Genomic DNA, 26,767 nt, shown 5'->3' on the forward strand with positions numbered 1-26,767 from the left:
ATGAGAAATAATGAAAAAAGACAGGAAGGCTCCCCATGAGGAGTAGTACAGTTTGTCGTGGTTTTTAAATGCACTTCAAACCTTTGCTTACGTTGGAAATTTAAGGAGGGAGACTGTGTTTAAATGAACCATGGTCCTCACAAGTTGTAAGCATAAAGCTTACATATCAACCAAATACTAATGAGTTCACCGTTGGGCATTCCTCTCCATAAGGTGACCTCCGAGTTAAGGCAGGAGGGAAGGGAGGCTGAGGCCACAAGCTGACCCACGGAAAGCCATTTTGACATTAGGCATCCCCTTAACCTAAAAGTCAGCAGGTCCTAAAAACAATCACAAGATCAGACTCAGGGCATACAAGACCCCACACCCTCCGGTGTATAGGACACATACTCTGGATGCTGAAAATTGCTCCCAAGAGTAATTCCACAACCCTGAGACACTGGGAAACTAACCACCCGTAGGACACATGAAACCCAACGCTGAAAAACAGGCATCTCCCTATATGGTTAGCTAATTCGAGAAAAAAATGTATAAACCCTTCAACAGAAGCAAGGAAGGGGGTAGGTCCTCTCTGTCACCTGGATGGAGAGAACAGTCCTCTGTCTATGAGGTAGCTCCTTTCTTTTCCTTGGATACTAAATCACTGTCCCTTTCTCTCAATGGCTTGCTGTTGAATTCTTTCTCACACAAAGCCAAGAACCTTCTTGCCCCGTGGCCTGAGACCCTCCCTCGTAGGGTCTAGGCCTATCTGGTACCCAAGTTAGGAACTGTTCCCAAGCAGAACGCTTCCATATCAAACAAATACCAAACAGAAGAATGGTAGGGAGTTCTTCTCCATAAGTGGCCTCCAAGTCAGCAACAGGTGTTCACGAAAACCTGTAAATGTGTGGAAGCACATGATTCCTTTTATGGAAGAATGGACCCAAGAAAGGATTCACTGATAGAACTGCCACAGGTAACTAGCCTACCTTATGCCCCCCGTTTTGTAATTATAAAAAGCAGATAAGATCAACTTGTTGGACTAAAGAAGAAAGCATTGCAAGCGTCCTGAGATGGCCTACTTCTAGGAAGCAGCATGCTTCGGTTTCCCTATCTGAAGGTATCTTAAGAGCAGCTAGACTAGAGTCCAAGGGACAGATCTTGGTCCCTGTCTAGGGACCTTCATGTTGGCTAGAACACAGTCACAGTCATGAACTTTCAGATTGTCCATAGCGTCTCTGGCTGCTTTTGAACGCTACCCTAGCAGAGAAGGGTGTTTGCAACAGAAATGGTCTGACCCATGAAACATTCACTGGCAGGCCTTTTAAGAAGCAGTTTGCAGGGACACCTGGGTGGCTCAGTCAGTGAAGTGTCTGCCTTCCGCTCAGGTCATGTTCTCAGGGTCCTGGGATCAACCCCCACATCGGGCTCCCTGCTCAGTGGGGTATCTGCTTCTCCCCCTCCCTCTCCCCCTGCTTGTGTTCCCTCTCTCTCTCTGTCAAATAAATAAATGAAATATTTTTTTAAAAAAGAAGCAGCTTGCATACCTGAATTAGACCCCCCTGTAGTAATGACAAGCCTGAGATCCACGTCAACTCCAGGACCACTCCAGAGCGAGCAAAAAGCTTCCCCCACAACAGACACAAATGCACACACACACACACACACACACACACACACAAATACCCTCATAACATTTCTCCTAAGGAGATCCGGCTGCAACAGCAATGTTTTACACAACAGCTGGCGTGTGCTGGTGCTTTTCAGAGCTCTCAGAATGACATACCGAGGCCTTTATTGAAATATATATATGGATATAGAATACATATGTTAAGAGTGTATTAACAGAATTTTTTGAATATGCAACATTAATCATATAGAATATAGGATAACATAGAATACCTTGTAAATATAAAAATACTGTGTGTATATATCCATAGAATACATACAGGACATAAATATATAGCATATACATAGCACATATACATATCTACAGGATATAGATCTATACAACACACCTGTAGATAAATATAATATATATATACTATATGTAGCATACTACTGTGTATGCTATATACCTATACAATATATATACATAATATAAATTATACTATGTTGTATACTATATACATATACTATGTATACTAACATGCTACACTCTATATACTATACTATGTTGTACACTATATACATATACTACATGTACTATATATACTACACTTGATATACTATACCAAGTTGTATACTATATATACTATATATAGTACAGTCAATATACTATACTATGTTATACACTATATACATATACTATATATACTATACTCGATATACTAGACTATGTTGTACCCTATATACATATACTATATATATACAATTGATATACTATACTGTTGTACACTATATACATATACTATACATACTACACTTGGTATACTATATGGTACAACTATACTATGTTGTACACTATATACATATACTACATATACTATATATATACTATATAGTATATTGTACTATACTACACTATATAAACTGCCCTCTATATACTATACCATATATACTATACTGTATATGCTATATGTACTGTTTCCTACACTACTACATAGTACATATATTCTACTATCTGTATATAGATATATATAGTATATTTATCCATAGGATATATATACACAGTATATATATATATGGATGGATATATACACTATATACAGATATGTAACAATAGAAAATATTAATATAAAGTACTGCATTTACATATCATACATATATGTATATATATGACATACATATACTCACTATATATATCTCCACATATATATATGCATATATATATATATATACAGAAAGAGAGAACAGGTGCTGGGCACACCATGTCCCAAAGCCCAGATCCAGCTTGCTGCCTGATTCTGTGCAGCCGGCATGCTAGGAATGGTTCTTACATTTTTAAATAGTTCTCCCAGAATACCAAGACTATATCACAACATGTGGAGAGTATGTGAGATTCCAGCATTAGGGTCCACAAATATCGTTTTCCTGTAGCACGGCCACGTGTTCTGGCTACACATTGCCCGTGTTGACTTTGGCACCGGAATGGCAGAGCTGGCCGTCCACAGCACAGACCGGCCAGCAACATCGAAACATTTACTGTCTAGCCCTTGCCAAGGAAGCCCACCGACCCCTAACAGAGAAGCTCTTGTGTCTCTCCTGCAGTTTGTGAAGCTGTGCGCTTCTCACGGCCCCGAAGGAGGAGGCTCTCGTTACACAGAGAAACATTAACACAGAGACTTCGACTGCTGTCCTTACGGAAGTGTACCTTCTTACACTAGAAAGCGCTCACCAAACGCTATTATATTCTCAAACGCCCATGTGTCTTGGACCCTGCCTCTCGTGAGTTTCCACGCCCACCCCATATCCCCAACAGAATAATCCTTCTTCACACAAACCAGCCCTATCATAAAAGAACCTTATCTGGTAATACCACGCCCATGAAAGTTGGGTCAGAGTTTAGGTTGGCTGGCTTACTAAAAGTACACAGAAGCACAAAACAAAGATAATTAATGAAATGTTCTTTGTTCCTAAACCGAATGCCTGAATTCTACCATTCCATTCCAGTCTCAGTCTGCAAGAATAACCCATGCTAATCAGATGCTTTACTACCAGCCTGTGACCTGGGGGCATTGGGGAAGGATTTAAACCCATTTTCACGATGTATGTGTAAGTAGAGAGGGTATTTCCAGAAGGAACCAGAGGAAACAGAACCAGAACACATGTGTGTGCATATATATGTGTGTATACATATGTGTATGTATTATATACATATATAACTATATATGTATATATCATATGTGTGTATATATGTATACATATTATATGCATACCATATATACATATAATATATACATATAATATATACATATACATACACACATATGCACATACTTATTATAGGGAATATATTATATTAAATGGAGGTAATACATATTATGTCACACTATATATGGTTTAATAGATATATTCAATATAATACTTATTATAGGAAATCAGCTCACAAGATGACGGAGACTGGCCAATGTAAACTCTGCACAGCCAATTTCCCACATCATATACAAAGGCCTGAAGCTCGCTGACCATCCTAGTTTAAACCAGATGATTCTCTCTCACAGGAGGGAAGGTCAGCCTTTTGATCTAGTAGGCCTTCGACTGATTAGATGAGGCCCTCCACAATAGGGAGGGTCTTCTGCTCTACTCAGAAAATCCATTTAAATGTTAATGTCATGCACAAGCACCCTTGCAGAAACACCCAGAATAGCATTTGACCAAATACGTAGGCACCTGATGGTCCCTTCAAATGGACAAAAGGGATTAGCCATCACAGGACGAATCATTTATACTTTCAGCATCCAAGAGTAGGAAAGTTACACAACAGATTCTTTCTAAACTCAGAAACTCGGCGGTGCTAATTAGCAACCACAGTGGGCTTCACTGGATGGCTTGGAGGTTTTCCTAGCTTCCGACACAGAAAGTGGGTTACAGCGTTGGGCCTACTGAACTGTGTCAGAAGTCAACACCAAGGAACAGGAAGCAGTATTTGTTATTATTGGTTAAACTCACCACACAAATAAGCCTATTACACCTTGAATGCCTTTCATTCCTGGCCTAAGGTTAAGAAAAATTTCAATTTGCATTTTATTTAGGTAACGAACCAGCAAAAATCTCCAAGAAAGGTATTATGGGATGCTGAGACATTGGCCAAACGATAACTTCTGATACTCATCTTACCATTTTTCTACGTGTTTTCTTCCTGAACATTCTAGTATTTCACATTTTGCTCTGAGTTCTTCATCATCATCATTATTAATTTTTGCCCACTGTCCTATTTCTTATTCGTGCTTCCTAAGACTTCCCAGCAGCACCCGACTCAGCCAATCCAAGCAAAACTCCCACGTCCAGTTATTTTTCTGACACCTCTGAACACCCAACAACACCTACCAGGTCAAAAGGAATGTGGGCTTAGGGATTATGGAGATTTAAATTCTGAAAAACTGTCTCCCACACAAAGCCAAGTAAGGAAATGTTTCTTCCCTGGGCAACAAGAAAACAGAAGCTTATTTTGAAAATGAAAGGAAGGAACTCAACCAATAGTAAATAAACACTTTGGGGGATAAAAAAGAAAAGAAAAGGAAAGGAAGGGAACATAAGGGGAAGAACATAATGGGGTGTGAAGAGAAGCTAAGTCCATACAGGTATGAGCTCCTTGGAGCTCTCCCAGGCTCTGTCCAGGATCATTCTTTTAACAGTCCTGCAGAGAGATGAGGGCTGTCCCTACTGTCCCTGATGACAAAACCTGACGCAAAGAGAAGGCGTGACCTACCGCAGGTCACAGAGCTCCTAACACGCCCATAACCCTGACTCTCAGATCAGTCCCTTATCCCAACTACTGAGATAATTATTGTAAAGTCTCCCTCAGAACCATCTCAATCGTAATATTTCACACGGGGAACACCAAGGAAGCTCACAATATCATTCCCTTTTCCCCCCCAACAGATTGTAATTTGCACAAACAAGGAAAACTTTTAGAGAACCATTCTAAGCTGCATATAATTATGCGCGAAGCTATCACCTCCGGAAAGGCTGCCGACAGTTCTTACTTTGGTGATCACACCCTCAAAGATAATCAGTAGGACTCAGAAGGTGGCTGAGCCAGGAGGTGGGAAGTTGTCCTAAACCCAGAATTGATTTTCCCCACTAGATTGCTGGTATGCAGAGAGAGATGGTCATTAAAATCCTAGCACAAGGTTAATGAAAAGAGAATATGAGAAGGTGAGGAGTGTGTCAGGTTTGTTTTTTGTTGTTGTTGTTGTTTTTGTTTTTTGTTTTTTGTTTTTTCTCAGCAATTTGCTCCTGCCTTCTCTTTGCAGAATCACCGGAAACACTCATTAACGGAGCTGGGGGTGGGGATACGCTGCCGTGATTCCTCTGCTTTGTTAATTCATTGGTGATTATTAGCTAAGGGGTGACAGGCACAAAATAATACAAATTAACGTCTGACAGTATGAGCACGGAAACCTGGACAAAGAGAATGTCACTGTGTATCTCTTTTCTCCACATAGTAGGGTTGCCCTTTAGAAAACAGCCCCTTAATTAACTGTGATTTTTCTTTTTAAGCCAGCACAGATACTTGAAACAAGAGACAGATGGCGCTTAAACACAACTATCTAGAAGCCTGTAACAATGAATTTAGAATCTCCTATTTAGGAGAGAAAAGAATGAGAAACACACAATATTGCTGAAAACCTAATTCTAACCATGACCCCTGGGTGCCAATATTAACCCCCCTTCCTTCCCTCTGTAGCTCCCTCTGCCCCTCCCCAAGGGACAGCTAAAGTTCAAATATTCGTGATGCTCCATAAATCCTTTTAGCATAAAATATACTAAAAACTCCTATCTTAGCATGGAAAAAAAAAAAAATCCCAGCCATTGCTGCAAAGGACTGCTTACCTTTAAAGCAACCCTTGTATTTCTTTTTGTTTCTTTCTAAAATACTTTAAACTTTTTCCCGCAGGAAATATCAAACACAGAAAAAAAAATTAATGCGATGGTATAATGAAATCTCAGTAATCTACCAACCTACCAAAAACTATCAATATTCTGCCATCCTGGGCCATTCAATCTCTCTACCCATTCACAACTCCCATGTGGTTACTCTTTTTACAGACCTTTCCTGAGATAAAATATGCACACATCAAAATACACCAAAATGATTTAGACTATTTGGATGACTGGATATACCCTGTAATCCAAAATGCTAACACCATACAGAACATTTTCATCTCTTCAGAGAGTTCTTGTCTCTCCTTACCCAACTCTCCAGCAAACCCTGTTCTGCCATTTTTTGCCCCATCGTTTGGCCTGCCTACTTTTGCTTACTGCAGCACCTCCTAGAAATGGAACCACACAGTATGGATTCTTGAGTCTCAGGTGACTTTCATTCATCATCCAATCTGGGACCTTCATCTATACTCTTGTTTGGATCAATAGCGTCATCCTTTCGATTGCTAAGCAACAAGGCATGGCATGAGTCTACAGAAAACGATCTGCCTCCTCTGGGCACAAGGAACTGTTTATGCATTCTCCTGTTGTGCGTTCTGGTTATTTCCAGGTTGGGGCATTTGTACATAAAGCTGATACCATCAGTCTTGCATAGTTAACTTTTCATGCATAAACACCAAAAGTTGGTACTTCTCAGTCAAAGGGTGGATGCATATTTCATTTTCCAAGAACCAGCCCACATGTCTCCAAAGTTCTTGGACAGAAGAGATTCATTCTCTCCTATGCAATTTCTACTGTCACCTTTTTTTTTTTTTTTTTTAATTTTAGCCATTCTATTTGCTAAGCAACTGGTGTCTCATTGCACTTATATTTACTTTTTAAAGATTTTATTTATTTATTTATTTATTTATTTATTTATTTATTTGAGATAGACAAAGACAGAGACTGCACCACCAAGCCAGTGAGCGTGGAGAAGGGCAGAGAGAGAGGGAGAGAGAGAAAATCTCAAGCAGATTCCTTGATGATCATGGACCCCAACACTGGGCTCGATCTCACGACCCCAAGATCATCACCTGAACAGAAATCAAGAGTCAGACACTTCTCTGACGAACTCCTCCCCCGCCGCCACATGTCCCCTTTGCACTTTAAATTTGGATTTCTCAGATAACTAATGAAGTCCAACACATTTTCTTGTGCTTGCCAGCGGTTTGTGTATCTGCTTAAAATAAAACATCTCATTTCAGACGGTTATACTAAAAGTTCCCCAAACACCGTCAAGATGCCCTCTCGTTTCCTTTTTGGACTCACCCCACAGTCTCTGTTGCTAACATTTTATATAACCAAGGCACGATTATTAACTAAGAGAAATGAACATCGATACAATGTCGTCAAGTAGATCTTATTTGTTTAAAAGAATTGTAACAAGTAAAACTATATAGTTCAAAACAAAAATTATATAAAAAGCCGTATAATGAATAGTCTCCTGCCTCCTTAGAAATCTCCTCCACTTCTGGCTATCCCCCCTTCCAGAGCCTTTTAATTCTTCTATATTCACATATATGAAAAGAAATTATTCTTCCCCTTCCTTGAAGAAAAAGGAGCAACATTCCATATCAACTCCCCTGTCCCTTACTTTCTCGACTTACCACCTTTCTGGTGAGGGGACATATCACTGCATAAAGCAATTCTCATTCACTTTCCAACCACATGGTAGGTCACCGTCAAGATGCCCTCTCGTTTATGTAACTACATGCATTTTTAAAGATACCTCCATCCTCATATTTGTCAGAGAGATCGTTTATGATGGTGTTGTCAGACCTGCCCTCGGTTTCAGAATTTCTGAGCTGGGGATCGTAACCGAGTGAGTTCTGATGTGGAAAGTTCGTCCTGTTGACCCTGTGGAGCTTTGCTCATCCTGAACTCTGATACAGGAACCCACGAGGTAAAAAGGTCAGCTCCTTCGCAGGAGACTGCAAAACATGAATTCCACGGGCAAGGGGAGAAGGGCCTTGCTCGAGTCTACAGAAAACAGAACGCCTCACAGCTGATCCCCACTCCTCTGATAGACTTCCTAACACAGACAAGCTCCAGCATTTGAAGGTTGTAAGACACCAGAGAGGCCCTTTGACAGACGTACCTGGCTTCAAGGATGCAGAAGGTCCCTTCCAACCACCCCCGCCCCCCAAGGGTAGGTCTCATGAGGTAACACAGACACAGGCAGAGAAATGGGAACCACTGGCTCAAATCCAGAATCCAAGCCAGCAGGGCATCTGAAGACACATATGGGGTTGAATCTCAGATGGTTTCTGCCTGGCTCTTCTCCAACATGTCCTTCCCCCAAAGCCCAGCAAAACCTCTAGACCTGTCCTCATTCTGCTAAAGCATGACATGGAGAGAATTCCTCACCCTCCCCTGCTCTCCACCCTCTCATCATTCTGTGAGGCTCACGGACTTCATGGAGTTTGGGGAACAAGTCACTTTTCCTGCTGAAATTTCTACAGTGACTCCCCACTGCCTCAAAGAGAAAACTCCGAGTCTTCTTTACAGAAAGATACATGGCAGGACTCTGTTTAGAAACTCTGTTTAGAAACTCCGTTTACATGTATAAAACAATGTATCGGGGCACCTGGGTGGCTCAGTGGGGTAAGCCTCTGCCTTTGGCTCAGATCATGATCTCAGGGTCCTGGGATGGAGCCCCGCATTGGGCTCTCTGCTCAGTGGGGAGCCTGCTTCCTCCTCTCTCTCTGCCTGCCTCTCTGCCTACTTGTGATCTCTGTCTGTCAAATAAATAAATAAAATCTTTTAAAAAATGTTTAACAAAATAAAACAATGTATCATTTCAGAACACAGACCCAGGAATAAGGGCAATAAACAGTTGAGGACAGTGCACATATCTGCAGGAAGAGGAGAAAAGTATGATCAGGGAGGGGAGCACAGTAGGCTTCACTTAACATACAACATTAAATAAAAGAGAATGATCTCCCCTCGTCTGGTCTCCAGACATAAAACCCTTATGCCAGCCTACGCTTGGTTACTCAGCTCTCACGCATGGAGTAGACTTGGCTGATCCTATCTCCTACAAATGCCAGTATTCACACAATCCTAAGATGTTACAGATGGCCTTTCTGGAACTGACAATGCCACAAAGTACAATGACTCCAGCGGCATAAAAGTTTTTGTTAGTAAAAGAAAGCGGGCGCCAAGCTTGACGTTCAAATTCTATCAAGAGCCGGAGGATTGGAACTATTTTTAATTTAAGCCTGATGTGGTGAGTTTAGGCATGGGAATAAACACAATTCACAAGTCGGTGGGAAATAAGACTTACAATACACGGTTTCACAGAGCAGTCAGGAGAGAAGTTACATTCCTGCTGTTTTTCCATTTATGTAATCATTGGACTGCGGGCTTTCTTAACCGCACCGCCCCCCACCAAACCCCACTCCTTGAATTGAAACAAAAGAAAACATTTTTCCGTCTAGATGGATTAAACCTACATCTCACTTTTTGCAATTGTGCAAATGACTGGAACGATTTGATGATCATGTGTTTGGGGGAGGCTGGAATTTAACCTGTTTACTAAGAGAACGCCATGGGTCTGATAAATCCTTTACCTGTGGCTATGTTGTTGGTATACTGAAGGAACTCAAAGACTACACGTTCCTGATTGTCATCTTTTCACTATTTACTCTAAAATTACAAAGAGAAGGAAGGAGCTCGGAAGGCAGAGAGTGAAAAGGGAAAGAAAGCAACAGAGCTCTTTTATGATTTTTGACGCTGTCCATGGTACTTATAAAATCTTTGACGCTGTCCGTGGTACTTTAAAATGTCTTGACGCTGTCCGTGGTATTTATAAATTTTTGACACTGTCCATGGTATTTATACAATTTTTGACGCCGTCCATGAATTTATACAATTTTTGACGCCGTCCATGGTATTTATAAACTCAAGATGGCATCCAGCAAAAGACGGCACATTCAGACAAGGTCATTAAGATTTACTCAAGAACTCCTCACAGACATGCGGGAACTTGACTTATGTAAAATCAGGAAACAGCCCCCTTGTCCAGCTGGTGAACTCTCCCAGAGAAACAGCAGAGAGGAGCACCAGTGACTTCATGTTCACCTCTTTGAATGTCCTGCCAAGAATCCAATATTCCCCAATAGTCCAACTGATAATAAGTAAGGACTAAAGGATGGGTTCATGCAGTCCACTCCCACCGACCAGAGCCCAGAGGCTGGAGGGGAATGGACAGAAGGAAATTGAAAGTGGAGAATGTTCAACACAATATGCAAACATCACTGGAGTCTGGCAAGACTGGGTCATTGTCACAGGACTCTGGGATGCTCACATCAAGTCACGCTTCACTATTTTTAACTGAGACTGTCCCCAAGGAGACCATGCTTTCAAAGGGCAGGGAGCCCGCTAAGATGAGTTTATTTGCTGGTTCACTATTTTCTTCTTCCACATTGGAAAACTGAAAGCATTGTGCCTCATTTCCTTATAGCCCTGGCACTGTCAGGCCATAACCTGCATATCACAGAAATTCAAAATATAGGTACTCAGTGAACTAGACTGAATTCAGCAACAGCCATGGGAGACAATGAGACACCAGGACAGACCCCCATTAACAGATGGCACTCTGTGCTAATTGCATCTCCACGGCACACACATTTGCTCCCAGGAACTCAGTCCGTAAACTGGAGGTACAGAACGTGCAGCTGCCATCAAAAGCAACGTATTTTCCCAGTTCATGGGAGAAAGGGATGCCTAAGTCAATGGTTAAAAATTGTCAGTTTAAAGTTTTTCTTCCAAAATCTTTTCTCAAGTCTCAGGAATCTGCTACTAGATGTCTGCTCATAAAAGACAAGCCACTCTAACTGAAGCAAATAACCAGTCTCAGGAAAAATTCAGAACCACCCTATTAAAGATAATTGTGTCTGTGGCTGAGGTTTGACACTGCATAGAGAACATGGTCATATTTTCTGATGATAAAATTTCTCTTAAATACCTTTTCATGGGATTAAAATATCAACATCCCATAATGTCGTGCAAGGACCATTGTGCATTTCAGTCTCTCAATTAGGTGGAAAGAGTTTAGAATCACTCTCTTGAGCATGTCAGGGTATCCCTTTGATCTTCATGGAAAGCTCCCATCTGGCATATAAATTGAGAATAAGACGCCCAGAAGCACGTTATTGAGGAGACATGTTCCATCTTTCCTGAATTTTACTCAGGCTAGATTTCTGCCAGCTTCACTTCTTGCTTCTTCCAATTTGCATTGCAAAAATAGAGGTCTTTCAGTATGAAAATCTTTCATTTTATTAAATATGCATTTTCAAACTACATACACCTATGACCCTCTCCCTCATTCTGCACTCTTGTAATTTGGTCCATCTCTCTGCACCTACACACAGACACCCCCCCCCACCACCACCATGTTTCCCCTGTGGAAATGTGTGCCCTATTCTTGTGGACTTATTGCTGACCAAGATCTGAGACCAGATAGAGTCCCATCCTTAGAAATAACAAGGCAGCAGACTAATAGAGTTAAAAGGAATTCCTGCCAACCGAACTACCATGTATAAGCCAAATAAAAACAAGGATAAACCAGTGGGATTGTTCTATCCCTTCACTTGACAAATATTTATTGAGTCCCCACACGTGTCCATAGTATTGAATATACAACAGTGAGCAAAAGCACACGAAACCCTTGCCTTCAAGGAGCCGACTTCTGGTAAGGGAAGACTGCCAATAAACATAATGAACACACAGGTTATATAGTCTATGAGAATGTGATAAAAGCTCCAGAAGAAAATAAAGCAGGACAAAGAGGCAGGGTTTGCCCTCAAGATGAATGTACTAAGGTTTTACTATACTTTCCTTACTTGTTATTTTTTATTACACCCCCTTTGTGTTTTCTTTTAGTCTTATAGATAACAACCTTTAAAACAAAGCACTCTATGCAGAAAGCAGGTGTGGTGTTTTTTCACGGCACGGCATCGGAGGCAGTCCTACTGTACAACCATCTGGCTAGTAGCCAGCATGCGGGAGCAGCCAAAAACAGAGGGTGAGATTTTTGCTGCACTATTTTCTGCATGTTTGAACGGTTGCATATTTTTTACGTATTAAATTAAAAACTAAACAAAGAGAGCAGGACTCATGGTGGCTCCTTGGCTTAGAAGCCCATTGGAACTGAGAAATATTCCTAGGATTGTAAGTCAACATCAGCTCTGTCCCACAGAACGTTTTTCTGAAATGATGGGAGCCTAGTAACTACACAAAGGTATGAGCATTTGAAAAATGGCTTCGTGCAGTGATGGGACTCACATTTAAATTAATTTAAATGGAATTACCCACATGTGGCTGGCATTTATCAAAAACCCTAAGCCCACATACACCAGCTATCTTAAACATGTGACAGCGTGTCTGTGATGCTCAATGTCCTTCTTAGTTCTTCTCAGTATTTCATAAAGAATCTGCAAACAAACCAACATCATTTCAACCCAGTGCCCTTGAGTTCCATTCAGGTTCATTAAGGAGTGTGTACCAACCAACCTGTAAATGCCAAAGATGGTGTTTAGCGTTGCAGACCTACCAGTGATGGGTTCTTGACATGGTGTGTTTCTGAGACACCTTAGACCACAGGCTCAGATTCCTACTCTTCCACACCCTACTGCATTGCATGGCATCAACAAACACACCTCTCTCGTTGTCCCTTCTCCACATCCACAAATTCAGGTCAGTTTTACCCAGGGAGAAGACCACGAAACCCAGGTCACCAATCGTGTGTCATAAGATCCCCACCCCAGAAAGTCTTTAAAAACAGTTGCTCTCCTTATTCAATCAATAGATATATGTCATACCAGAGGGAGAATGAAGACATTCTTACGAAGCATCTGTTTAATAAAAATTCTCCACCAATGAGAAACTAATTTTAAGAAAAACAACTGTATGTTTAGTCCCACCGCCAAGAGGATGGACAGGTAATTTATACCCTCACTTCTAACTAATAGATGAAAGTGGGACGCTGTGACGGACTGACGTGGAAAACGTCATCGTTTGGTTCACACTCAATCCCACAGAGGAACTCTGAAAACAGGGGAGAGGACATCAGCAGGACTGGGGGGGGGGCAGCTGGAGTCTTTCTACTTGCACAGCATCGTTCTTTGGGTAAGCCCTGCCTTCAGAGTCTTGGGACTCATGCTGCCTTCAGAAGCCCGAGTCTCAGTTAACGAAAACGGAATCTGATAGAGCGTGTGCATTTCGCCAAGCACATGCACTACAGTTGCAGAGGAACTAAGGTTCAGTTTGACGCTTGAATAACATAGGGGGCTAAGGGCACCAATCCTGCCCCCAGCTGACAATCCATGTTTAACTTCTGCCTCCCTCACACCTCAACTACTAATAGTCTACTGTTGACCAGAAGAAGCCTTCCTGATAACATCAGCAGCTGACTGATGCATAGGATTTAAATTGTCTGTACTATACTATATTACTCATATATTCTGTATATGTACTCATATATGTCTGTACTATACTATATTACTCATATACTCATATATTACTATACTATATTCTCACAATAAAGTAAGCTAGAGAAAAGAAAAGGTGCCTAAGAAAATCATAAGGAAGAGAAACTAAATTCACAGCTCTGAACAGTATTTATCAGAAACCATCTGCATGTAAGCGGAACTGCCCAGTTCAAACCCATATTGTTTACAGGTCAGCTCTAATTTGAATAAAGTCCCACAGAAGCGCTTTTTGAGGGAAAAAAAAATGCAATGTAACAAAAACAACTACCAAAGGGAACTGGAGATCTAAGTCGTCTGCTTTTGCACTACGCTTCTTAACCCGAAACAGGACTGAAAAGGCCATGAGGTCTCATGATTGGTTCTGTTTTACGTCCAGGACTATAAAAAGCAAAGTTTCAACATCTGAGATCATTGTCACTGGATGGAGCTCTAGATCCGTGCCTCCCTCTGCTCACTGTTCTCTTTTAACCAGACTCAAGACAATTCTGAAAGCCAGAAGAATCGTCGCTCTGGAGAACGTGATCCAAGGTAAGCATGGCAGCCAGAAAATACCAAATGGGAGACAAATTGACTCTGGAAATGAAAACTCGTGCAAATACACCATAGAAGGTAGCCCAGAGTACTGAGGGAAAGGAACCCAAATGGGTATGCTTACACGATCATGCATAATTTAATTTAATTTAGCATGACCACATTTTAATTTAATGGGACAGGACTGAACTTGGGACTGAACCACTTAAATGTAGGCAACTCAGAACCATGTCAACACATTAGGCAAATGTTTAAGCCGAATATCCCTGACTTTTTTTTTTTTTAATTTTAATGGCTATATAAACATTAAGTTTACAGTTCAAAGAATTACATTCAGAAAATGTATTCTGTTCCCCAGACTGCTTCCCTACAGAGCCTACCTCCAGCCGTATCTGAAAAAGGCTACCAAGCATTGCCTCACGAGATCACAAACTGTTTAAATTTGCTGGTGTTTCGGTATTTCTGAAGAATTTAAGAGTACCGAGCAGGGAGCAGGCAATAAACATTTTCTCGAAAAATAACCCAACAACATTTAATGTTCTTGCCTGCTGTGGACAGAGCCCAGAAATAGAATTATATTAGGCACTCCACTGTGACCTGATTTCAAGGAGGGAATGGGTGTGCCAAAATTCTTTTTTAAGACATGACACCACTGTGAGGTGCCTCCTTAAAGAGAATCAAAATAGTTTATCCTTGCAAAGATCTTCCAAAGGGGATCCTTCCCAGGTTTGGAGCATGATGTTTGATTTGAGAACCAGTCAACCTTCCTCCTTCTCTCCCTGCTTACCTTCGCTCACTGATTTTGTAACCTGACTTTTCATCCCATAAAAATCGCGGCTTTCTTGTGAACGCATGGAAGGGAGAGGAAAAAGGCAAGATGAAGATCCGTGTGCTTGGAACAAAACCGCTTACAACCATAACGGATCTCATCCCATTCAACCCGAAACACACTCAAGAAATGTGATGTCCCAGTACAACTTCTCATGACATTTTGGTGGCGTGAAAAGGTCTGAAATGGACGATCCTTTCTCATCCTTCATGAATCCAGTACACCACAATGGGGTCAGCTTCTACCTCTGTATGTGTTGAGAAAGTCTAGAATCCCAGAAAACAACTGTAATGCATTTTCTCAGGTGGATGACGGATGACTGCATCCCTGCTTCCCTGGATGAGACCTCAGCTGAAAAACCGTGGTGAAGCTCACACACAATCTGACATTCGATGATGAGAATCCAAACACAAGGGTAGAGCTCAGGGGTAGAGCTGTAGACTGCAAAAGCCCAGCCAGATGGTCTGTCACAAAGGTGTAAAGGAGAAAATGAGGGAAGAAGAAATACCGGTCATCGTGGTAGTAAATCATCATGAACTCACGTATTCTCAGTTGGTTCGTCTCGTGCCTGTTTTCATACCATTAACAAGCTTGGACACTCCTGAGTAACCTTCCACAAAACTGTCCATGCAGAAGTAGAGAAAGATATGAGTCACGACAAGGGAACACGTGAATCTCATTGAGACTAAGCAGGAGCGTGTGATGCCTTCAACAGACACTCCGTTCAGCTCCGAAGTGAATTTCCAATGGGCAAATCATTCCTGAATGTTCATGGTCTCCACCCTTCATGGGGAGTTTTAAGGCCAATGACTCTTTTCTCATAGACTTGAATTCATGTCTTTAAATTCCAGAAACAGGAGGTGACTTATTAAAATACAGCCTGGGGGCACCTGGATGGCACCGTGGGTTAGGTGTCTGACTCTTGGTTTCAACTCAGGTCATGATCTCAAGGTCATGGGATCGAGTCCCTCTTCAGGCTGCAGGCTCAACATAGGGTCCACTTGAGGTTGTTCCTCACTCTCCCTCTAACCCTTCCATGTAAGTTCTGTCTCTCCCTCTTTCTTTCTTTAAAAAAAAAAAAAAATATATATATATATATATATATATATATATATATATATATATATCTTAAAAATTAATGAAACAAAATACAGCCTTTTTTAGACACAACCAAGGACCCATGGAACCTACTTTGTAAGACAATGATTTCTGAACTCTGTCTTGAAGGTCGATACAATACAAGGGGCTGGCAAGTGGAGAGGAGAGATGAACATGTGGGCACCTTGCCTACCAGACAACCATGGCGCAATTCCTTTTCTCTGTAGGCTTCATTCTAAAGAGATTTCTGTGTAGAGTAAGTACTAGAGGAAACGTTGCAAAGTAGGTGTATCCTCTTAATTGTCTCCTGAACAAGGAGTCTCCTTCTGGGAATTTCACAAGAGTTCAGGAAAACGAATTTGCTTTCGAGTTGCGTCTTGCCGTCCCATCTCACTCAGTAATGTGGGATCATTTTATGAATGTACAAAAGTGGGATCATAGGATCGTTGATAAGAAGGAGAGCTGGTTTCCAGTGGTCTCGGTCTGGCTGAAGCAAGGTCGACCCCATGTTTCTTCGCAATAGGTCATGAACACCAAATGAAATACACATTTTGGTTTTTTGAAATTTTTTTAGGTAATCTCTATAATGACCTTGGGGCTTGAACTCACAACTCTGAGATCAAGAATGGCACACTCTACTCATTGAGTCAGCCAGGCTCCCCACAAGACTCATGTTTAAAAAGGCTTACCAACTGTAAGGTACTGTGTGACTGACGAGATTTAAATAAATCCCAAAGAGTAGGCAATGAATGATTCTTCTCCCCTGAGAGCGAATGATAATTGCGTTTCCGCTTTCTTCCACATTTTCATAGTTTTGCATAAGGTATAAAAATATCGATTCAAAGTACGCAACATCAGAGTGATTTTATCAGAATCACTTTTAACATGAGTAGCAACATTCTCACGAGGACCCTGCGTGTATTTCCATGAAACATAGGACTGGTGGTGTTTCGTCAACCCCTCCATCTTGACTGTAATCTCTCTGGACAAAGCATTTGGCTATTCCTCTGTGCCTCTGCCCAGACACCCCCATGCTCCCAGCTCAGAGGAAACCATCCTCATCAAGTCCTGGTAGCAGTGTCTCATAGGGACCCAACTCATCTGGGTATCCCCTCCATGCATTGATGTTTTCACTTACCACATGGGAGCACCACTCCGGGAAGCCAACGTCATACCCTGATAAAAACCAAAAATCAAAAAAAACCTTTTCAAATCAAAAGAAAATGTAGAAGGAAGGAAGCCTTAAGTAGCTAAAGAGGGCATCAAAATTCCACGATCTTCATGTACACCTGACTTGCAAATCCTCAGTAGCGTGTTTCTTACTGGCTTCTTCGTTTCTTTTTGTGTGACTCTCATTTCCTTCAAGGAGCTATTTCCTCTAGGTCTTTGGAAAGCAAAGCTGGGATCTTGGTTGGTTGGTGATTCCATATAAGGCCAACGGGCAGGATAAGGATCAAAGTATATTGACCAAACTCTTACTTTGTTGATGAGAGAGGCAAGTAATGCAAGTAGGAAATAGTAAATGTCCCTTTAACTGTAAAGGTTTTAGGGGCATCTGGGTGGCTCAGCTGGTTGACCATCCAAGCCTTGATTTCGGCTCAGGTCAGGATCACGGGGTTGTAGGATCGAGCCCCACATCAGGCTCTGTGCTCAGCGGGGAATCTGCTTGTCCCTTTCCCTCTGCTTCTCTCTCGCTCTCTGCCTCTCGAAAATACATACATAAAATATTTTTAAAAACTAAAAAGTAAAAATGAAGGTTTTAGAAAGTATCTCCTTAGATGCTGAAATAATAATTTTGTTCATGTTAAAAAAAACAAAATCCCCATCCCGTTCAGTGAACTACTCATTATGAATACATATAGGGTAAAAAGCAACCAGTGTCTCATACACACACACCTCTGTCTGTGAACTCTGCATTCTGCAGGTAGGTAATGCAAAGAGAGAATCGGGGAGTAGAAAGTGTCTTCCTCTGTAGTACTGGCATATACTCTGGGCCTTGGAGGAGCATCTCATGCGGTCTGTAGGGCACTAGGCAGTACACGCAGCCAGGCTCAACCCTATAAGGTACTTCCAACCACGAAACGGTTTGACTCCTATAACCGAGTCCAAGAGCCCAAAGGGCAAAGTTAACATACAAGAAGTAAGACTCGGTTTATTAACATCATCATAAGCATTCAGTAGACTTTCCTTTTTCTAGCATTGCTACCGTACACATCGTTCTAGCTCCAGTTGGAGAAGACGCTTACTTTCCGGTAACGCAATCGACTTGAGGAAATGGAAGCACAAAGAATGTCGTGGGAGAACCACATAGCTTAGACTGTAGAAGGGGCCTAAACGTAGACCCCTAGATGTATTTCCAACAGAAAACTCCCAGAACAACAACAAAGAAGCAGCCAGATGTAGGAGGAACTCCATGGTGTCATCAGGAAATAGCTTTCGGCAGCCACCACGGTGGTCCATGAAAACCAAGTCTGCACCTCACTCGTGGAAGAGGCTACAAGTGGGTTTCCCTTGTATCATTTGCTTATCAACATCTACTGACACGGAGTTGGAATTTGCAATAGGGATGCGAAAACATGAAGAGACAATGCTTCCAGGGCTGTAAGCAACCATGAGTGGTACGTGTGTTAATACTACAGACTAACAACCCACCTCTCACGGCCACTAACTTGCTGGTGGTAGATTTAAAGCCAAACAATGGCTGTGTTTTCCCTTTGGGGACCTCCAAAGAGAAGCGACTGGCCGGGATAATCACGACGGACGATCCCCATTTTGTATGTTTCTGGGATAAAGTTGGGGAATTGAGCTTTTGGTATTTGCCCTTGAGAGAAAAACGGCCAGATTGATAGCTAAAATCTTAATTGCTACTCAGGCAATTAAGCTATCCTCAGAAACTCAAACAACTTTATGAGACAGAGAGGAATTAGAGATGTTTGCGTTGCTCACATAAATACACTAAATGGGGGTGACCACAGCCAACCTACCGCAGAGAGGGAGACAAAGGAATGAGCAGAAAATTGAGAACGGAGAAAAGGCAGAGGCAGCTTCTTTCATGAACAACAATAAAGAGCTAATTTTTTTTTTTTAAAGAGAACAATTTGTTTGGATTATATAAGCTACTTTTTTTCCCCCGACATAAAAGAAGCAACTTCCTTGTGTCCGTAAACAGATAAAGCACGCATTTGCTAGAAATCAGTTATGAAACCTGGCACCTTCTCGATTTGCTCTACGATATACCGTGGCTCCGTGGGGTTTAGGATGTTTGTTTCTTCAGTGTTTCTCGGGGAAAGGGGGAACCGACCTCAGTCTCCAGCGCCAGCCATGCCCCTACACCGAGCACTTAGTGTCCATGGGCAGGACGTGGAAGGAAGTGGTAGGCGCGCGCCTGGTTTGTGACCATGAAGGTTCTGAAGCAAGACCTCTTCCTCCCCGTTCTGCAAACCAGAGTACCTCTGGGCTGAATCTTTGTCTTCGCTGTGCTAGCGGGGGAGTGGAGCTACAACCTGTGCTCGGTTAGGGTCCCAGCAGCATCCTCGACCTCTGACCACGAGAGGTGAGTCACACACACGCTGCCCCTCCCCCTGCAACTTGGAGCGACCAGAAAGGTCTCCAGGGATCACCAAACGTCCCCCGAGAGGACAACACTGCTCTCCTGCACTTCAGGATCTGCTCTCTAGACGTCCCCTCAAAGAGAAAACACTTCATTTTGGCTCCTCTCTTATATGGGAAAACAGAGAAGAAGGACTAGGTTTTATTTGTTTTGTTTTGGATTTCAACACCGTTGCAACGTGTAAACTCATCCCTCGGGAACTTTCCTTTCAAGCTGATGAAGATAAGAGTCAGAGGAGTCAGTTGGCTTTTCTGGCAGAAAGAGGATGAGGACATTCCTATTTTCACTACCCCATTCACCTTGACACGACTTCTGTGCCATCGACAGAGCGGGCAAGCAGCCACACCGTCTTACCATCTGCTTGCATCTCATTCACACCATTTCCGTCTGTGAAAATGATCTCCCACATTCAACAAATGTCTAATTTCATTTTTATGCCTTTTTTTTTTGAAGGAAGATTGGACTCGCTACAAAAATCAGAAGACATATCCACCGTAGAAGATGAGGTGCTATTTTTTTTTTCCCAAAATGACTGGGTCAGATTTCTCAACAGGCAACCAAATTTTAAAGGGTGTTGTGAACAAACAAAATTTGTGAACAACCAAATTTTGAAGGTTGCTGTGAAGGTGGTTGTGAAATATGAGGCATTAGGAGGTGTAAATCACTAATGTGTTTAAGTTTTAAATAAACGGTTGTGCCAACGCTTGACGCCTTTGGTTCAGTAAGGACACGTCTTCCTTCGAGGTCTTGGCAGGAAATGGCGATCTGACAAAAGACACAGCTATGGGCCGGCCCCTGCAAAACAGCCATCGGGAACGATATGTCTTGTTTGGGCCGCATCCAGAGGGCAGGTGGGACTGGCCAGAGTTTATCAGGAAACCTTGTTTTTCCTTTTTCAAAGACTTCAGTCATAGCTCTCCTAAAAGAATTACTCCACACAATGCATGAGGCCCCGGGGAATTCCAGCAGCAAATAACTAACTCATTGTCCCGTCGGTATTAGGAGAACATTTGCAAGCTGTTTGGAAACCAAGTCGTTGTCCTCTGAAATCATTTTTTTAAGACTAGCTTCCACTTGTCATTCAATATGATGGGAGATATCTTTTATTGGAAGTATTGGCAGGGGGTTGCAGGACAGATCAACTTCATGCACTGCTAGGATGAAACAAGACAAATTTGGGAAGGGGGCAAGAGTCTCCTGGGCTCTGTCTAAGTCTTACAGGGGTACATGCAAAGCCAGCACTCCTAGGGGTTCTGAGAGCCTCACTCTGCTTCTTATCATTCTTTGCATGAACAAACACACCCATTTCTTTGCTCCCACTGACCAAGACTCAAGTGTGTTTGGCCATGTTCACCATGCTGTGCCTTTCCCAAAGGACTGGACCATGAGACCAGTGGAAGGAGGTGACCATGAGAGCCCACCGTGACCCAACATTGTCATTCTTGCTACGTTCCAGAGCTTTCCTACTTTGACTGGATTTCATTCCATTTTTCCCCCCCTGGAATACTCCAGCAGCTAGCAAAGTAACGAGTGATAAATTATAGGTCTGTGTAGGGCTTTTATCCTAACATACACAGACAAATCCAGTGTGATTATGTTAAACTAGATTTTCTCAAGTCAGGACTGGAAGATCTTCCCTGATATTCTCATCTGCACTGGAGACAGTTCTTCTCAAGACACACCCCCTCGAACCCAGGAGAACGTTATTCTTTGCACCAGAATCCTGGGCTTGGCCTACATATCCAAGAACAATTAAACAAAACACCCACCGTCCCTTCATGTTGTTGCAAATTATTTCACGGACACTCATGGCTGAATTGTTTACATTTCCTTGCATGGATACAGTCTAATGTGAAGATGTAAGAAAGCAAACACACACACATACACACACACACACACACACCTGGTGTTCTCCAAGAGAGAAGGTGAGTTCTCTCTTGGATGTAATATCCTAGGGAGGATACAAGTGGGTTCAGTGGCCTTCTCCAAGTTATGGCCCCAGGATGGGACACCAGCTCCTCAGCCCTCTGAGAAGGGGACGTGAAGTATTCCAAGCAAAGAGATTAAGATACAAAGACAATATCAGGAAGCGTAGAACGAGCATTAGAAACACAGAGAACGTCTATACAACGATCACACGCATAACGGGTACCCGTAGACCCCCACAACTAAATTCCCTCCACTGCCCAATCACTGCTGGCTCAACCTGGTATCTCCAGCTGAATGTGCTCATGGTTTCAAAAGTATTTATTGAGTAGCAATCAGATATCGAGATCTGTGGGAAACCCAGGGTGATCACAGACAGACAGTGCAGAGTCTGTGGGGTCCGTCCCTTGTCTTTGCTTTCCTTATTATACCAGGAAGCCAAAAGAAATTCTATCTAAAGAACTTCTGGTTGTCGACAGCCATACCACCCTGAACACACCAGATCTCGTCTAAACCCATAGGTCAGATTTCATTTGAAACGGTCAGCCTGGCATTTAAGGCTGTCAAACTCTCCATCACCTTCCCTGCTCTGGACCGTTCTACGTTCGAACCTATTCGGAGCTACCGTTTCGGTTCCTCAGGTCCCTGACTTTTTCCACCTCCCACAACACCTTTCGGTCATCATCACGGGCATGGATCCAGGCACGTTCCTCCAGCTGCTGAGGAGGGACGAGGTGGCTACAGACATTGTAGCTAAAGAACATCTAAAAATGGATCGAATAAAAATAAATATGGGGTCCCCTAGCCAAAGGAACAAAGGTATTCTCGGTAAATGGGTCCCTCCCCTACCTTGAACCTTCAACCTTCAACGACAACCTAGACCTTCAGAACATTCTTCTGCAATCTCAATCATGTGCTCACTTTTTAAAAAAAGATTTATTTTATTTATTTGAGAGAGAGAGAGAGTATGTGTGATTGAAGGGGGGAGGATAGAGGGAGCGAACCCCAAACAGACTCCATATCGAGCATGGAGCCTAATGTCAGGCTCAGTCCCACACCCCGAAGATCATGACATGAGTCGAAATCAAGAGGTGGACGTCTAACCAATGAAGCCACCCAATGCCCTCCATCCATTCACTTTTACTGACCACACACACTGCGCAATACAGCACGCTATTCACCAGGACCATCAGGGCTGATGTCTTCAGTGCTTGCTGGAAAAAATCTGTTCCCGTGGGATGGAAAACGCAGACCTCATCTGTTTACTTTGATCCGTCTAGAGAAGAAGTTTGGCCGTTTTTGTTCTCTCTGAATCTTTAGAGACGGCTTCAGAACTTCGGTGCTAAAATGGGTTTTGTTTGTTTGTTTGTTTTTTAAAGATTGCTATTCATTGCACTGGATGAACACTGCCGTTATGATAAGGAAATGCCCAAGGTAAGGCAGGGTCTTTGTGGCCTCTTGATGCCTCTCCTTAGGGGTAGTTATAATCACGGAGGAGGATGCAAGAAAAGAAGGAGCAGGAAAGAAAGAGAAGGGGAGGGCGTGACATTTAGCGATTCCCACCGTCAGCCAGGCATTGTGCTAGGAAGGAATTTGGGACATCCCCGACGGTACAGAGAGTCCCTCCCTTTGAAGACCATGGCCCATTCTCCTCTTGAATCCAGTACCTTCAATTGATCCACTTGGATGGAAAACAGACACCCAAGGGTATCCGTCCATCACATTATTTAAGAAATTTGAAGTATCTCCGAAGGATGGGTCACTCAAAATACTACCTCCAATCCAACTGAGATTGTCGTGGTGGATAAACCTTTGAATGCCTCTTTTTTAGGCATTATACTGGAAAATCGTGTGCATATTCTAAGATCATAAGCAATAACTTAGCTGTGCCATTTCTCTGCTTGCAGAGAGGTCGGTAACAACTCTACCATGTAGGGTCTACTTATAATGAGCTAGGATTTTTACATTTCTCAGGTCTCTCGTCCTTAGAACAACTCCCTAGTATGGCTGGTACTATTTTCACCATTTTACAGATAAGAAGACTTAACCCAGAGACATGTTCAATAAATTAGTCAGCTGGAGAATGACAGACAGGACCAATCCCCTCCATGAATCATTAAAGCAACACGTGCACATCAGTAGAACTAGGTCTGCGAGTTAGGCACTGGCATGCTGTCCAATTCCTTTGGCTAACCAGGGGTTAGGCCATCAACGAGAAGCAATGAAAAAAATACAACAAGTCGATCTATGTACCCGACATTCCTTAGGCCTGTGGCTATATCAGAAGCCAAGACGAACAAGAAAGAAAATCAACATTCAAAGAGTCTTCAAATTCCTAACAAGCAAAAACCGTAACATTCCATAAAGGTCTGCGGAGAGAATCAAATTCTAGTTGCAAATCAGTCATTGCTTCTCCCCACCCAACAGGAGAAGTCTTTCAGAAACTGCATGAAATCTTGTCCCTAATTATTAGAATTCTTTTTAAAAACACATCTGTGCTTTTAGATTGATATTCTTTTTACAAAAAAAAAGATTTATTTCTTCATTTGAGACAGACAGAGAGCATGTGCACACACAGGAGGAGAAGAGGGAGATGGAGAGAAAAATCTCAGACTCTGCCCGGAGCAGGGAGCCCGATGTGGCGCTCCATCCCACGACCCTGAGATCACGACCTGAGCTCAAACCTAGAGTTGGACGCTGAAGATGGAGCCACTCATACACCCCTAAATAGGTATTCTTTTGGTGTCAATGTACAGATTCCAGGGTTCTATGAATGTCCTCAGAAGTACTGCTTTCTTGTTTATGTACATCAGGACTGCTCTTGCCAGCACCATACAATTTAGCTCGTTACTCATATTTAATGGGGAGAATAGGTCTATATTCCAGCTCGAGAGAGATGTACAGATGCTAGCATGCAGAGCCCACACCTCCCCTTTCCCTCTCCATTACAGGGTAAATTATAGGTACCCTGATAACATGGGTGGGTGAGTTCTGGGCTGGTATGGAGGTATAGAAAGAGATAATTATCTTGAAAAGGGGCTGAAGAACAAACAGTAGCAACAGACTTGAATAGTGCTGCAGAAACAGACACCAAGCAATGGACAATGGTTTCTGTTGTCGCCATTGGGTTTTGCGACTCAACCCAAAGCAAGATTCTGTGATCAGAAAAGACCTCATTTAAGTGCATTAAAGGGTGCTGGCTGCCGTCCCCAAGGGTATAAGTTTACGCATGTGCTCTGCACCTCCTAGTTCTACAGACCTATGAGAACCACCAAGTTGACTGGTCTTTGACTGTCCCTCAAATCCATCCCGTCCTGGTCTTTGTCTGTCCCTCAAATCCATCCCCTCCTGGTCTTTGTCTCTCAAATCCATCCGAGCCTGTCCTCAGTTAGAAAGTCTGATGTAAGTCCAATTCCCACATAAGAGCCTCTAGGAACTTCTAAGTTCTAGGATAGACACAGAAATTCATAACACTGCTGCCTCGCCTGGGTCTGGAATTTCCTGCCCAGGGTCTTTGCTCATGCAATTTCCTCTGCTGGAGGAACTGTCCAACCAACCTATCCCAATAGACTATCTTCTCCCAGAGAACTGGCTTTCTCCTCACTTTTGTAATCTTGGTCTTTACATCCATTGGACCTGGCACAAGTTAAGTGCACGTACTGCAGCTCTGAGCAAACACACAAACACATACAGAAGGCAGTGACGGTGTATATATTTTTCCTACTATGCTTATTTTTATCACGCAGTATAAGTGCCTGGCCCATCAGACTGTTACATATATGTATGTGGAAGGAACAGTAGCTTTAATTACCATAATCATTTTATTATCAGAGTCAAGGCTTGGCAAACTCTCACCAAATGAGTTTGACTTGGGTATTCTCTAAAGAGCTTGAGTGGCTTCTATCATTCCACAGTCCAAAAAAAATAAAATAAAAAAAAAAATTTAGAGTTTAAATCAAAATCTGTGACATTAAAATTTAAAGAATTTTTTTTTTTCTCTTTACAAGGATCTGCCTGGAGTAGGCACTTGAAGTACTACTCATGAAAGTGGGCTTTATGCCCGGACGTCTGCGGAGGACGAACAGTACACACCCAGATGGGAGAACTTTCGTCTGAGAATAATCCTGTTGACGAGGCAGACTCTAGTCGTCTTACAAACTATTTGAACATCTCATAATTGACAAAATTAGGGCAACAAACACTTAACAGAGCTCTTGAGTTGCCCCGTGTGTTCTCAATGTTTTTGTCAATGTTGCCAACGTTAACATTTCACAAGTTGTCGGCCCCAAAGCTGACCAAGATCATGAGGGTCATTAAGTCCTAGATTTCACGTTTTCTCTCCATGTATGTACAAATGGATCTCCGCCGCTCTTACTAGGATTAGTAAAAGTCACTCCTCTTACATGAGCATGTCTTATTTTTATCATCTACAGGGTATAATCCCGATATATTTTCATATATGTAGACCTTGATTCTACCATTAGTTTTCAAGCACTTTGTGCATTAGAAGAATTAGACCCATTCGTAGCCAACTTCCCCTGATTTGAAAATAAACTGTTAGCAAAGTGTTTACAGCAATATTAGGGTAGGATCTTTCAACATTTCCACTTACTTTCAAACTGAGAAACCCAGGGGGCACCCTGCTGGCTCAGTCACTGGTGTGTACCACTCTTAATCTTGGAACTGTGAGTTCGAGCCCTAGGTCGGGAGAAG

The 26,767-nt window shown here is 42.4% G+C and overlaps 1 protein-coding gene across 3 annotated transcripts in view; it reads right to left on the reverse strand.

The window, feature by feature from the left end:
* Positions 1-26,767, reverse strand: part of LOC309856265 (steryl-sulfatase-like) — a 430,475-nt gene that overhangs the window by 126,516 nt on the left and 277,192 nt on the right. For all 3 annotated transcript variants that reach the window (XM_082717185.1, XM_082717186.1, XM_082717184.1), the window contains exon 10: positions 26,667-26,752. In XM_082717185.1, coding sequence (XP_082573311.1) covers positions 26,703-26,752 — 50 coding nt within the window. In that variant the 3' untranslated portion in view covers positions 26,667-26,702. The remainder of the gene's footprint in view (positions 1-26,666; positions 26,753-26,767) is intronic.

The sequence above is a fragment of the Mustela nivalis genome, assembly GCF_964662115.1.
Source record: "Mustela nivalis genome assembly, chromosome: X".
In the NCBI taxonomy this organism is placed as follows: Eukaryota; Metazoa; Chordata; class Mammalia; order Carnivora; family Mustelidae; genus Mustela; species Mustela nivalis.